This window comes from Pristiophorus japonicus, chromosome 1 (genome assembly GCF_044704955.1).
Source record: "Pristiophorus japonicus isolate sPriJap1 chromosome 1, sPriJap1.hap1, whole genome shotgun sequence".
NCBI classification, from domain to species: Eukaryota; Metazoa; Chordata; class Chondrichthyes; family Pristiophoridae; genus Pristiophorus; species Pristiophorus japonicus.
In genome coordinates this window covers 534,894,205-534,907,720 of record NC_091977.1, presented here as the reverse complement: position 1 = coordinate 534,907,720, position 13,516 = coordinate 534,894,205, and the positions used below count along the sequence as shown (strand labels likewise).

The 13,516-nt window shown below is 45.9% G+C and overlaps 1 protein-coding gene across 1 annotated transcript in view; it reads right to left on the bottom strand.

Moving 5' to 3' along the window:
* The window catches only part of LOC139278065 (desmocollin-3-like), a 46,608-nt gene that overhangs the window by 19,094 nt on the left and 13,998 nt on the right, over positions 1-13,516 (bottom strand). Inside the window, exons 5-9 of the mRNA XM_070896730.1 lie at positions 12,300-12,455; positions 7,687-7,831; positions 6,046-6,218; positions 3,306-3,440; positions 540-725 (exon numbers count right to left, since the gene is read on the bottom strand). Coding sequence (XP_070752831.1) covers positions 540-725; positions 3,306-3,440; positions 6,046-6,218; positions 7,687-7,831; positions 12,300-12,455 — 795 coding nt within the window. The remainder of the gene's footprint in view (positions 1-539; positions 726-3,305; positions 3,441-6,045; positions 6,219-7,686; positions 7,832-12,299; positions 12,456-13,516) is intronic.

Sequence of the window (13,516 nt, the reverse complement as noted above, 5' to 3'; positions counted from 1 at the left end):
GATTCAAACAGGGGAGTTGGGGGGCGGTGGCAGAGATGGGCACTGGCATATCCACGAGGGATCCATCAGTTGGGTAAAATAAACTGGCCACAAACTTAGCCAAGGACCAAAATATGTCCTCAATGGCGTTCAAAAAAATGCAAAACAAGTGAATATTTCATAGCAAATCTAGCAATATAATTTACTGCAATATAGCAGGACAAATCATTCCACTCATAGGGGAAACGAAAACCAAGGGACATAGTCTCAGAATAAGGGGTCGTCCATTTAAAACTGAGACGAGGAGGAATTTCTTCTCTGAAAATCTGTGGAATTCTCTGCCCCAGAGAGCTATGGAGGCTGGGTCATTGAATATTTAAGGCAGAGATAGACAGGTTTTTTTTAAAAGCGATAAAGGAGTCAAGGGTTATGGGGAGCGGGCAGGGAAGTGGCACTGAGTCCATGATCAGATCAGTCATGATCTTATTGAATGGCGGAGCAGGCTCGATGGGCCGAATGGCCTACTCCTGCTCCTATTTCTTATATTCTTATTTGCTTACCTTTACAACATACAATAGACCATCATTTGTTTTGGGATCGGTTAACATTTTGAAATTTCCATGGTCATTCCCCTTTGTGATGGTGAAGACCGCTCTGCTTGTATTTGTATCCTTCATGTCCTTATCCTCCACGGGCATCCGGAGAACCATTATGTCGCTTTCAGTCTCAGTAACATCGATGGTATACTGAAGCAAGAGAAACAATGTTAAAATCATTGGTCTAATCTCTTCTTGGGGGGAAAAAAAAAAGTGTCACGACAGCCCACTGTTAAAGTTGCTGTAAGCTTAATAATTAATGGTGATAACTTGATCAATAATGCAATACAGTCAATGATAACTTGATCAATGAATGTACGAATAAGAGCCAAGGGAAATGCAAATTGGAATTCCAAGATTTAGATCAGTTACTTCGATAGTGAAATAATGTTGTGCAAACATTAACATATAATTGCTTAATATAACTATACAAAATTGCAAATACCATCACATACTATTGAATGGAACTATTAATAGGTTTGAATGGTGCCTTCAGCTGCCCAGGTCTACGCTCTGGAATTCCCTCCTTAAGCTTCTCCTCCTTTAAGGAGGCTCCTCAAAATCTCCCTTTGAGCAAGCCTTTGGTCATCTGCCCTAACATTTGCTTAGAATCATCATCATAGAATGGTTAGAGCACAGAAGGTGGATATTCAGCCCATCGAACCCATGCCAACTCTCAACTAGTCCCACTCCCCCCGCCCTTTCCCCGTACCTCTACAAATATTTTTCCTTCAGGTACTTATCCAACTCCCTTTTGAAAGCCACGATCGAATCTGCCTCCATCATCCTCTCAGGCCGTGCATTCCAGGTCCCAACCACTCACTGCGTAAAAAAGTATTCCCTCATGTCGCCTTTGGTTCTTCTACCAATCACCTTAAATCTGTGTCCTCTGGTTCTCGGCCCTTCCACCAATGGGAACAATTTCTCTCTACTCTGTCCAGACCCCTCATGATTTTGAACACCTCGATCAAATCTCCTCTCAACTTTCTCTTCTCCAAGGAGAACAACCCCAGCTTCTCCAGTCTCTCCACATAACTGAAGTCCCTCATCCCTGGAACCATTCTTGAAAATCTTCTCTGCGCCCTCTCTAAGGCCTTCACATCCTTCCTAAAGTGCGGGGCCCAGAATTGGACACAATACTCCAGTTGGGGCCGAACAGGTTCATCATAATTTCCACACTTTTGTACGCTATGCCTCTATTCATGAAGTCCAGGATCCTGTAAGCCTTTTTAACCACTTTCTCAACCTGCCCTGCCACCTTCAACGATTTGTGCACATATACCCCCAGGTCTCTCTGCCTGTGCACCCTTTTTAGGATTGTACCCTTCAGTTTATACATCCTCTCTGCATTATTTCTTTTATAGTTTGGTTTGATAATGCTCCTGTGAAGCGCCTTGGGATGTTTTGGCTATGTTAAAGGCACTACATAAATGAAAGTGGTTGTTTAAAGCCTTTATTGACGTCGGAGACATTTCTTACTCATTGAGCGCTTTTTATCCTAATTTCAATGCCACAGTAATGGTCAACACGACTTTCCATACATTTATATAGCGCATGTAAAACTTAATTTTAAAAAAAAAAGGAAGGTTCTATGGACTCCAATTTGTAATGAAATGTTAAATGAGAAAGCAATCCATGGTAAAATGTACAACCCCTACACCTCCCCCATTCTAGCAGTAGAAGCTATAAACCATTTTGGGGATTGTTCTCCTTGGAGTAGGGAAGATTTAATCGAAGCGTTGAAAACCATGAAGGGAATTTGAGAGAGTAAATAATGAGAATCTGTTTCCACTGGCAGAGTAGAGGTCAGTAACCAAAAAAGACAGATTTAAGGTGAGTGACAAAAGAACAAGAGAGGAAGAGGAAGAGGAAGAGGAAGAGGATTTTATTTTTCAAATGCAGCGAGTTGTTGTGATCGGGAACGCGCTGCCTGAAAGGGCGGTGGGAGCAGATTCAATCGTAACTTCCAACTTTAGATCAATATTCGAAAGGGAGAAAAATGTAGGATTGCGGAGATAAAGCAGGGGGGAGTGGGACTAATTGGATAGCTCTTTCAAAGAGCCGGCACAGATTCGATGGGCTGACTGGACTCTTGTGCTGTACGATTCCGAGATTCCTGGAATCAAAGCACAGAAAAATGGCAACATGACCAAATTCCCTGGGAGGTTAGACGCACCAATGTCAGTGTTCTTGCTCAGGCCAACATCACCAGCATTGAAGCACTGACCTCGCATGACCAGCTCAGTTGGGCAGGCCACATTGTTCGCATGCCCGACACAAGACTCCTAAAGCAAGCGCTCTACTTGGAACTCCTTCACGGCAAGCGAGCCCCAGGTGGGCAGAGGAAACATTTCAAGGACCCCCCCCCCCCCCCCAAAAGCCTTCTTGGAAAAAAGTGCAACATCCCCACTGATACCTGGGAGTCCCTGGCCAAAGACCGCCCTAAATGGAGGAAGAGCATCTGGGAGGGCGCTGAGCACCTCGAGTCCTGTCGCCGAGAGCATGCAGAAAGCAAGCGCAGACAGCGGAAGGAGCGTGCGGCAAACCAGACTCCCCACCCACCCGATCCTCCAACCACCGTCTTCCCCACCTGTGACAGAGACTGTAGGTCCCACATTGGACTCTTCAGTCACCTGAGAACTCATTAGTGTGGAAGCAAGTCACCCTCGACTCCGAGGGACTGCCTAAGAAAAAAAAAAGGATTATTTTCCACAAATGTCAGCTACTTACTTTGGAGACCTTAAACGTTGGAAGATAGTCATTCACATCAGTAACGTGCACAATAACAGTACCAGTTGAGAATAATCCATAAGATCTTCCGTCCATGTCTCTAACTTCAACCTTGAGGGTGTAAGTGTCCTGGTCCTGAAAATATTGAACATTTGAAGATGAAACAGTGCAGGTATTTTGAAATGGCACTTTAAACACAAACATTATGTTGACAATTTAAGAAGTGTACTTTGGGGTTTACTCCACCCATACAAAAAAGACAACTTGCATTTCTATAGCGCCTTTCATAACCCCCGGACGTCCCAAAGCGCTTTACAGCCATTGAAATACTTTTGGAGTGTAGTCACTGTTGTAATGTGGGAAACGCGGCAGCCAATTTGCACACAGCAAGCTCCCACAAACAGCAATGCGATAATGGTCAGATAATCTGTTTTTAGTGATGTTGATCGAGGGATAAATATTGCCCAGGACACCGGGGATAACTCCCCTGCTCTTCAATAGTTTAAAAAAAATTAATTCCTGGGATGTGGGCATCGCTGACAAGGCCGGCATTTATTGCCCATCCCTAATTGGCCCTTGGGAAGGTGGTGGTGAGCCGTCTTCTTGAACCACTGCAGGCCGTGTGGTGAAGGTGCTCCCACAGTGCTGTTAGGGAGGGGGTTCCAGGATTGTGACCCAGCGACGATGAAGGAACGGCCGATATATTTCCAAGTCAGGATGGTGCGTGACTCGGAGGGGAACGTGGAGGTGATGGTGTTCCCATGCGCCTGCTGCCCTTGTCCTTCTAGGCGGTAGAGGTCGCGGGTTTGGGAGGTGCTGCCGAAGAAGCCTTGGCGAGTTGCTGCAGTGCATCTTGTAGACAGTACACACTGCAGCCACGGTGCGCTGGTGGTGGAGGGAGTGAATGTTGAAGGTGGTGGATGGGTTGCCGATCAAGCGGACTGCTTTGTCCTGGATGGTGTTGAGCTTCTTGAGTGTTGTTGGAGCTGCACTCATCCAGGCAAGTGGAGAGTATTCCATCACACTCCTGACTGGTGCCTTGGAAAGGCTTTGGGGAGTCAGGAGGTGAGACACTCGCCGCAGAATACCCAGCCTCTGACCTGCTCTTGTTGCCACAGTATTTATGTGGCTGGTCCAGTTAAGTTTCTGGTCAATGGTGACCCCCAGGATGTTGATGGTGGGGGATCTAGCGATGGTAGTGTCGTTGAATATCAATGGGAGGTGGTTAAACTCTCGCTTGTTGGAGATGGTCATTGCTTGGCACTTGTCTGGCATGAATGTTACTTGCCACTTATCAGCCCAAGCCTGAATGTTGTCCAGGTCTTGCTGCATGCGGGCATGGACTGCTCCATTATCTGAGGAGTTGCGAATGGAACTGAACACTGTGCAGTCATCAGCTAACATCCCCACTTCTGAACTTATGATGGAGGGAAGGTTATTGATGAAGCAGCTGAAGATGGTGGGACCTAGGAGAGTGTCCTGAGGAACTCCTAGCATGCTCTTCGACAAACTTCACTGAACCAGGGTTGGTCCCCTGGCTTGATGGTAATGGTAGAGTGAGGGATATGCCAGGCCTTGAGGTTACAGATGGTGGTGGAATACAATCTGCGCCTCATGGAGGCCCAGTTGAGCTGATCGATCGTTCTGAATCTATCCCATTGAGCACGGTGGTAGTGCCACACAATACGACGGAGGGTGTCTTCAGCGTGAAGACGGGTTATTTTACATCCACCCGAGAGCAGGTCTCATCCAAAAGACGGCACCTCCGGCAGTGCGGCGCTCCCTCAGCGCTGCGCTGGAGTGCCAGCCTAGATTTGTGTGCTCAAGTATCTGGAGTGGGACTTGAACCCACAACCTTCTGATGAGCGCCGAGCCATGGCTGACACACTATGCTACTAACTCCTCGGTGATGTAGGTGCGCTTTAAGTTGAATTTGATCATCCGAAGCAACATTAGTACATGTGGTAAGTGCAGTTTGGGCGGGAGGGGAGGTGGTGGTAGTAACTTTGGACCCATGGTTTGCAAAGCTCTCCCACCACCGGGATGTTTCTTACCTCATGCCCGGGTCTGTTGGAAACTCATGGCCAACATCCCCAGCATCAAAGCACTGACCACACTCGACCAGCTCCGTTGGGCGGGCCACATTGACCGCCTGCCCGATACGAGACTCCCAAAGCAAGCGCTCTACTCGGAACTCCTACACGGCAAGCGAACCCCAGGTGGGCAGAGGAAACGTTACAAGGACACCCTCAAAGCCTCCCTGATAAAGTGCAACATCCCCACCGACACCTGGGAGTCCCTGGCCCAAAGACTGTGCTAAGCAGAGAAAGAGCATCGTCGCCGCGAGCATGCAGAAAACAAGCGCAGGCAGCGGATGGAACGTGCGGCAAACCAGACTCCCCACCCACCCTTTCCTCCAACCACTGTCTGTCCCACCTGTGACAGGGACTGTAATTCCCATATTGGACTGTTCAGTCACCTGAGAACTTACTTTGAGAGTGGAAGCAAGTCTTCCTCGATTGCGAGGGACTGCCTATGATAAAGAACGCCCTCCTAAATTATCGAAAATGGATAGGAGCGACCTGCGGTCAACAGCTTGGTGTGGCCCACACTTTTCTCTCAGGTGCCGCTGGACAGCAGTCGCCTTGCAGTTCTAGTATTTCTGAGTTCACTTTAGTGTTTTTAATGATCCCAAGTCACAAAATGGGATTTGCATTTTGGTACCTGGATTGAAGCTTACCTCTCTGTCTAATTTATCACTGTTAGTCTTGATTTCGCCCGTAATCTCATCCACGGTGAAGAGCTGCCCATACTTGGAGACCGGTGTCTGTGTCAGAATCTTGTAACGCAGTAAAGTATTTAAGGTTCTGGGCTCGTCTCGGTCAGTAGCAATCAGTTTCATCACCGATGTACCTAAAATTACAAGTGTAAAAAGTTAAAGATCGAATCGTCCGCTACTTTCCGCACAAAGTCAGGCGAGACAGCTAAGCGCTTGTATAAGGGAGGACTGTGTCTCTTTCAGTCAGCTGCCTTTACTGTCAGCTCAGAGGAGGTTAAAATAGACAATGGCGGGACCCAGATTGGGGATCGGTAGTTATGTCACCCTGGCTTCTGCTAGGCTGATGGAGGGTTAAAATTGAGCCCAAGTCACGGGTCCACTTTTTGCCTCACTTCATTGAATAGTACTCATAGAATTGTAGAGCACAGAAGGAGGCCATTCGGCCTATCGAGTCTGTGCTAGCTCTATCGAAGCTGTGCTAGCTCTGTCGAAGCACTACCCAGTTAGTCCCACTCCCCCTCCCCGCTCTTTCCCCACATCTCTGCAATTTTCCCCCCCCCCCAAGTATTTATCCAATTTCCTCTTGAAGGCTGCTATTAGGGCAGTGGAGACCGATTTATCAGGCAGTGTGCCCCAAATCCACTCGTTGCGTAAAAATGATTATTTCCCTCAAGTCGCCTCTGCTCCTTTTCCAATCACCTCAAGTCTGTGCCCTCTGACTATCGATCCTTCAGCCACTGGATACAGTTTCTCTATCTAAACCTTCACGATTTGAAAAATCTCTATCCCATCCTCTCAGCCTTCTCTTCGCCATGGAGAACAACCCCAGCTTCTCCAGTCTATCCACGTAACTGTATTCCCTTGACCCCTGGAACCATTCCAGCAGGCACATGGGAACACCATAACCTCCAAGTCACACACCATCCTGACTCGGAAATATATCGGCCGTTCCTTCATCGGCACTGGGTCAAAATCCTGGCACTCCCTTCCTAATAGCACTGTGGGAGCACCTTCACCACACGGACTGCAGCAGTTCAACAAGGCGGCTCACCACCACCTTCTCAAGGGCAATAAATGCCACCCTTGCCACCAACATCCCAGAAACGAATAATTAAAAAAAAAAAGAAAATCTCTTCTGTACCCTCGCCAAAGTCTTTATGTCACTCCTGAAGCATGGTATCCAGAATCGGACACAATACTCCAGCTGGAGTCGAACTTTGGTACTTGGATGTGCTTAACTTAACATGACAATAATCTACAAATTACGAGGCGGATTTCTGCGATAGATTCAAAAATCTGTCTAGCAATTTGCTGCTCAGGCAGGCCAAGGCAAGTCAAAACGAAACGGTGCATTGATTAAAGATCGCAAAATCAAAAAGCTGTGGTTCTACATCGAAATTACCACACAGAAACAAGTTCGTTCAGCCCAACTGGTCTGTGCTGCATATCCTTCCATTCATTTCTCCCTTGTGTACTTATCGAGCATTTGATTACCGAAGACAAACACAAAGTAGGAACACTGGGAATTCTACAATGAAATTATTGGTATTTGCAATTAATGCCTTTCAATTATATAAAAGTCTTAAGTCAAAGTATCCTTACCAGCTGATGACCGTTCAGCAATGTATGCGCTAAACGATGTTTCATTGAATACGGGAACATTATCATTGACATCATTGACTTTAATAGTCAGGTCAAGAGGCCGTTCTGGGTAAAACCCTTCCTTGGTTTTTGCAATTCCGGTCAACTGAGGAATTGAAATGAGAAGCGTTTACAATTTGCCCACAATAAAAGTATTCCTCTTACACAAGTGTATCCAAGCTAGCTTCATCTTGAGCACCCCGGATTTTAAAAATCGCTCCACCATCGGTGGCCATGCCTTCAGCTGCCCATGACCCCAAGCTCTGGAAATCCCTCGCAAAACCTCTCCGCCTCTCTTTCCTCCTTTAAGATGCACCTACCTCTTTGACCAAGCATTTGGGAATCTGTCTCAAAAACCTCCTCATGTGGCTCGGTGTCGAATATGGTTTGATAAATCGTTCCTGTGAAGCACCTTGGAACATTTTACTATGCTAAAGGGGCTGTATAAATGCAAGTTGTTATTGCTCTATCACTTTAAAAAAAATCATTCCTGAGATGTGGGCATCGCTGGCAAGGCCAGCATTTATTGCCCATCTCTAAAACCCCTCGAGAAGATGGTGGTGAGCCGCCTTCTGGATTACAACGGAGTGTCGCGCTGGGCCATTTCAGAGGGCAGTTAAGAGTCAACCACATTGCTGTGGGTCTGGAGTCACATATAGACCAGACCGAGTAAGGGTGGTAGATTTCCTTCCCTAAAAAAAAAGGACATTACTGAACCAGTTGGGTTTTTACAACAATCTGGAAGTTTCGTGGTCACCATTACTGAACTCCTACACAGACAGCAACGTTTCAAGGACACCCTCAAAGCCTCCTTGATAAAATGCAACATCCCCACCGACACCTGGGAGTCCCTGGCCAAAGACCGCCCCAAGCGGAGGAAGTGCATCCAGGAGGGCACTGAGCACCTCGAGTCTCGTCGCCGAGAGCATGCAGAAAGCAAGCACAGGCAGCGGAAGGAGCATGCGGCAAACCGGACTCCCCACCCACCCTTTCCTTCAACGACTCTGTGTCACAGGTGGGACAGACAAACAGAAAATAGGTGCAGGAGTAGCTAATTCGACCCTTCAAGCCTGCACCACCATTCAAATTCATGGCTGATCATGCACTTCAGTACCCCATTCTTGCTTTCTCTCCATACTCCTTGATCCCTTGAGCTGTAAGGGCCACATCTAACTCCCTTTTGAATATATCTAACGAACTGGCCTCAACAACTTTCTATGGTAGAGAATACCACAGGTTCACAATTCTCTGAGTGAAGAAGTTTCTCCTCATCTCGGTCCTAAATGGATTACCCCTTATCCTTAGACTGGTTCTGGACTTCCCCAACATCAGGAACATTCTTCCTGCATCTAACCTGTCCAATCCCGTCAGAATTTTATATGTTTCTATGAGGTCCCCCCCTCATTCTTCTAAATTCCAGTGAATATAAGCCTAGTCGATCCAGTCTTTTCATATGTCAGTCCAGCCATCCCAGGAATCAGTCTGGTGAACCTTCACTGCACTCCTTCAATAACAAGAGCATCCTTCCTCAGATTAGGAGACCAAAACTGCACACAATATTCCAGGTGAGGCCTCATCAAGTTCCTGTACAATTGCAGTAAGACCTCCCTGCTCCTATACATGATATTTGCCTTCTTCACCGCCTGTTGTACCTGCATGCCAACTTTCAATGACTGATGTACCTTGACACCCAAGTCTCATTGCACCTCCCCTTTTCCTAATCTGTCACCATTCTGCCTTCATGTTTTTGCCACCAAAGTGGATAACCTCACATTTATCCATACTATACTGCATCTGCCATCCATTTGTCCACTCACCTAACCTGTCCAAGTCACCCTGCAGCCTCTAAGCGTCCCCCTCACAGCTCACACCACCACCCAGTTTAGTGTCATCTGCAAACTTGGAGATATTACACTCAATTCCTTCATCCAAATCATTGATGTATATTGTAAAGAACTAGGGTCCCAGCACTGAGCCCTGCGGCACCCCACGAGTCACTGCCTGCCATTCTGAAAAGAATGAGTCCTTAGGTGACTGAACAGTCCAATATGGGAATTACAGTCTCTGGGACAGATAGTCGTTGAAGGAAAGGGTGGGTGGGACAGGTTTGCCGCACGCTCCTTCCGCTGCCTGCACTTAATTTCTGCATGCTCTCGGCAATGAGACTTGAGGTGCTCAGCGCCCTCCCGGATACTCTTCCTCCACTTTGGGCGGTATAAAGGACAAGACACTTTCTAAACCATGTTTGCATGAACTCAAACTACTTTCAGCTGGGCTTGTATTTAATACTTATGATACTTAAAGGGTTGATGGTGGATAGGCAAAGGCAAACATTTAAAGGTCACATGGATGAACTTTAGCAATTGTACATCCCTGTCTGAAGTAAAATTAAAACGGGGAAGGTGGCTCAACCGTGGCTAACAAAGGAAATTAAGGATAGTGTTAAATCCAAGGAAGAGGTATATAAATTGGTCAGAAAAAGCAGCAAATCTGAGGACTGGGAGAAATTTAGAATTCAGGAAAGGGGGACAAAGGGGGGTTTAATTAAGAGGGGGAAAATAGAGTACGAGAAGCAGCTTGCCGGGAACATAAAAACTGACTGCAAAAGCTTCTATAGATATGTGAAGAGAAAAAGATTAGTGAAGACAAACGTAGGTTCAGGTGAATTTATAATGGGGAACAAATAAATGGCAGACCAATTGAACAAATACTTTGGTTCTGTCTTCACGAAGGAAGGCACAAATAACCTTCCGAAAGTACTAAGGGACTAGTGAGAAGGAGGAACTGAAGGATATTCTTATTGGCAGGAAATTGATGGGAATGAAAGCCGATAAATCCCCGGGGCCTAATAATCTGCAGCCCAGAGTACTTAAGGAAGTGGCCAGAGAAATAGTGGATGCATTGGTGATCATTTTCCAATAGTCGATCGACTGGGGATCAGTTCCTATGGACTGGAGGGTAGCTAATGTAACACCACTTTTTAAAAAGCGAGGGAGAGAGAAAGTGGGTAATTATAGAACGGTTAGCCTGACTTCACTGGTGGGGAAAATGTTTGAATCAATTATTAAGGATGAAATAGCAGCGCATTTGGAAAGCAGTGACAGGATTGGTCCAAGTCAGCATGAATTTATGAAGGGGAAATCATGCTTGACAAATCTTCTGGAATTTTTTGAGGATGTAACTAGTAGAGTGGACAAGGGAGAACCAGTGGTTGTGGTGTATTTGGACTTTCAAAAGGCTTTTGACAAGGTCCCACACAAGAGATTGGTGTGCAAAATCAAAGCGCATGGTATTGGGGGTAATGTATTGACGTGGATAGAGAACTGGTTGGCAAACAGGAAGCAGAGAGTCGGTATAAATGGGTCCTTTTCAGAATGGCAGGCAGTGACTCGTGGAGTGCCGCAAGGCTCAGTGCTGGGACCCCAGCTCTTTACAATATACATCAATGATTTGGATGAAGGAATTGAGTGTAATATCTCCAAGTTTGCAGATGACACTAAACTGGGTGGCGGTGTGAGCTGTGAGGGGCATGCTAAGAGGCTGTAGGGTGACTTGGACAGGTTAGGTGAGTGGGCAAATGCATGGCAGATGCAGTATAATGTGGATAAATGTGAGGTTATCCACTTTGTGGGCAAAATCGCGAAGACAGAATATTATCTGAATGGTGGCAGATTAGAAAAAGGTGAGATGCAATGAGACCTGGGTATCATGGTTCATCAGTCCTTGAAAGTTGGCATACAGGTACAGCAGGCAGTGAAGACGACAAATGGTATGTTGGCCTTCATAACTAGGGGATTTGAGTATAGGAGCAGGGAGGTCTTATTGCAGTTGTACAGGACCTTGGTGAGGCCTCACCTGGAATATTGTGTTCAATTTTGGTCTCCTAATCTGAGGAAGGACATTCTTGCTATTGAGGGAGTGCAGCGAAGCTTCAACAGACTGATTCCCTGGATGGCAGGACTGACATGAGGAGAGACTGGATCAACTGGGCCTTTATACATTGGAGTTTAGAAGGATGAGGGGATCTCATAGAAACATACAAGATTCTGACGGGACAGGACAGGTTAGATGCGGGTAGATTATTCCCGATGTTGAGAAAGTCTAGAACCAGGGCACACAATCTTAGGATAAGGGGTAGGCCATTTAGGATCAAGATGAGAGAAACTTCTTCACTCAGAGAGTTGTTAACCTGTGGAATTCTCTACTGCAGAGAGTTGTTGAATATATCCAATGAACTGGCATCAAGAAGGAGTTAGATATGGCCCTTACAGCTAATGGGATCAAGGGGTTATGGAGAGAAAGCAGGAAAGGGGTACTGAGGTGAATGATCAGCCATGATCTTAGCGAATGGTAGTGCAGGCTCGAACGGCCGAATGGCCTACTCCTGCAACTATTTTCTATGTTTCTTTAAGTTCCCTCAAGAAGTACAGACATGAATTGTCTTTTAATGTATTACTTTTAAGTTTATATGCATCAGCCTGTGTAATGGGACCACAAACTCTTTCAATTATGGAATACTGAAAGGTTAAAACCCATGGTACAATACAGAGAAATGGCCATTAGGAGGCACTTACTTCAAACACTGGGTATTCTTCACGATCCACAGGTTTCGATACGTATATTTCACCAGTCGCAGCGACTACACGAAACAAATTCAACGGAGGGCGGTCCACCCCGGGTCCAGTGATTTCGTACAGTATTGAATAATTCTGCTCGAATTCGGATCTTATCTGGAAAAAGTATGAAGAAGTTTAGCGTCCAATAAAATGTTTAGCACAATTTTGGGAACCTATGCAGCGAGATAGGGCGAAGTAATATGGAGTCAGAAACAGATGGTAGAAAGGTAAAAAGCAATAGTGGAAGGCCGAGTAAACAAAGGCAAGAAACAAAAAGGGCCACACTACATCACAATTCTAAAAGAACAAAGCGTGTTAAAAAAACAAGCCTGAAGGCTTTGTGTCTTAATGCAAGGAGTAACCATAATAAAGATGGATGAATTAACTGTGCAAATAGATGTTAACGGATATGATGTGATTGGGATTACAGAGACGTGGCTCCAGGATGATCAGGGCTGGGAACTCAACATCCAGGGGTATTCAACATTCAGGAAGGATAGAATAAAAGGAAAAGGAGGTGGGGTAGCATTTCTGGTTAAAGAGGAGATTAATGCAATAGTTAGGAAGGATATTAGCTTGGATGATGTGGAATCTTTATGGGTAGAGCTGCAGAACACCAAAGGGCAAAAAACGTTAGTGTGAGTTGTGTACAGACCTCCAAACAGTAGTAGTGATGTTGGGGAGGGCATCACACAGGAAATTAGGGGTGCATGCAATAAAGGTGCAGCAGTTATCATGGGCGACTTTAAATATGCATATAGATTGGGCTAACCAAACTGGAAGCAATATGGCGGAGGAGAATTTCCTGGAGTGCATAAGGGATGGTTTTCTAGACCAATATGTCGAGGAACCAACTAGGGGGGAGGCCATCTTAGACTGGGTGTTGTGTAATGAGAGAGGATTAATTAGCAATCTCATTGTGCGAGGCCCCTTGGGGAAGAGTGACCATAATATGGTGGAATTCTACATTAGAATGGAGAATGAAACAGTTAATTCAGAGACCATGGTCCAGAACTTAAAGAAGGGTAATTTTGAAGGTATGAGGCGTGAATTGGCTAGGATAGATTGGCGAATGATACTTAAGGGGTTGACAGTGGATGGGCAATGGCAGACATTTAGAGACCGCATGGATGAATTACAACAATTGTACATCCCTGTCTGGCGTAAAAATAAAA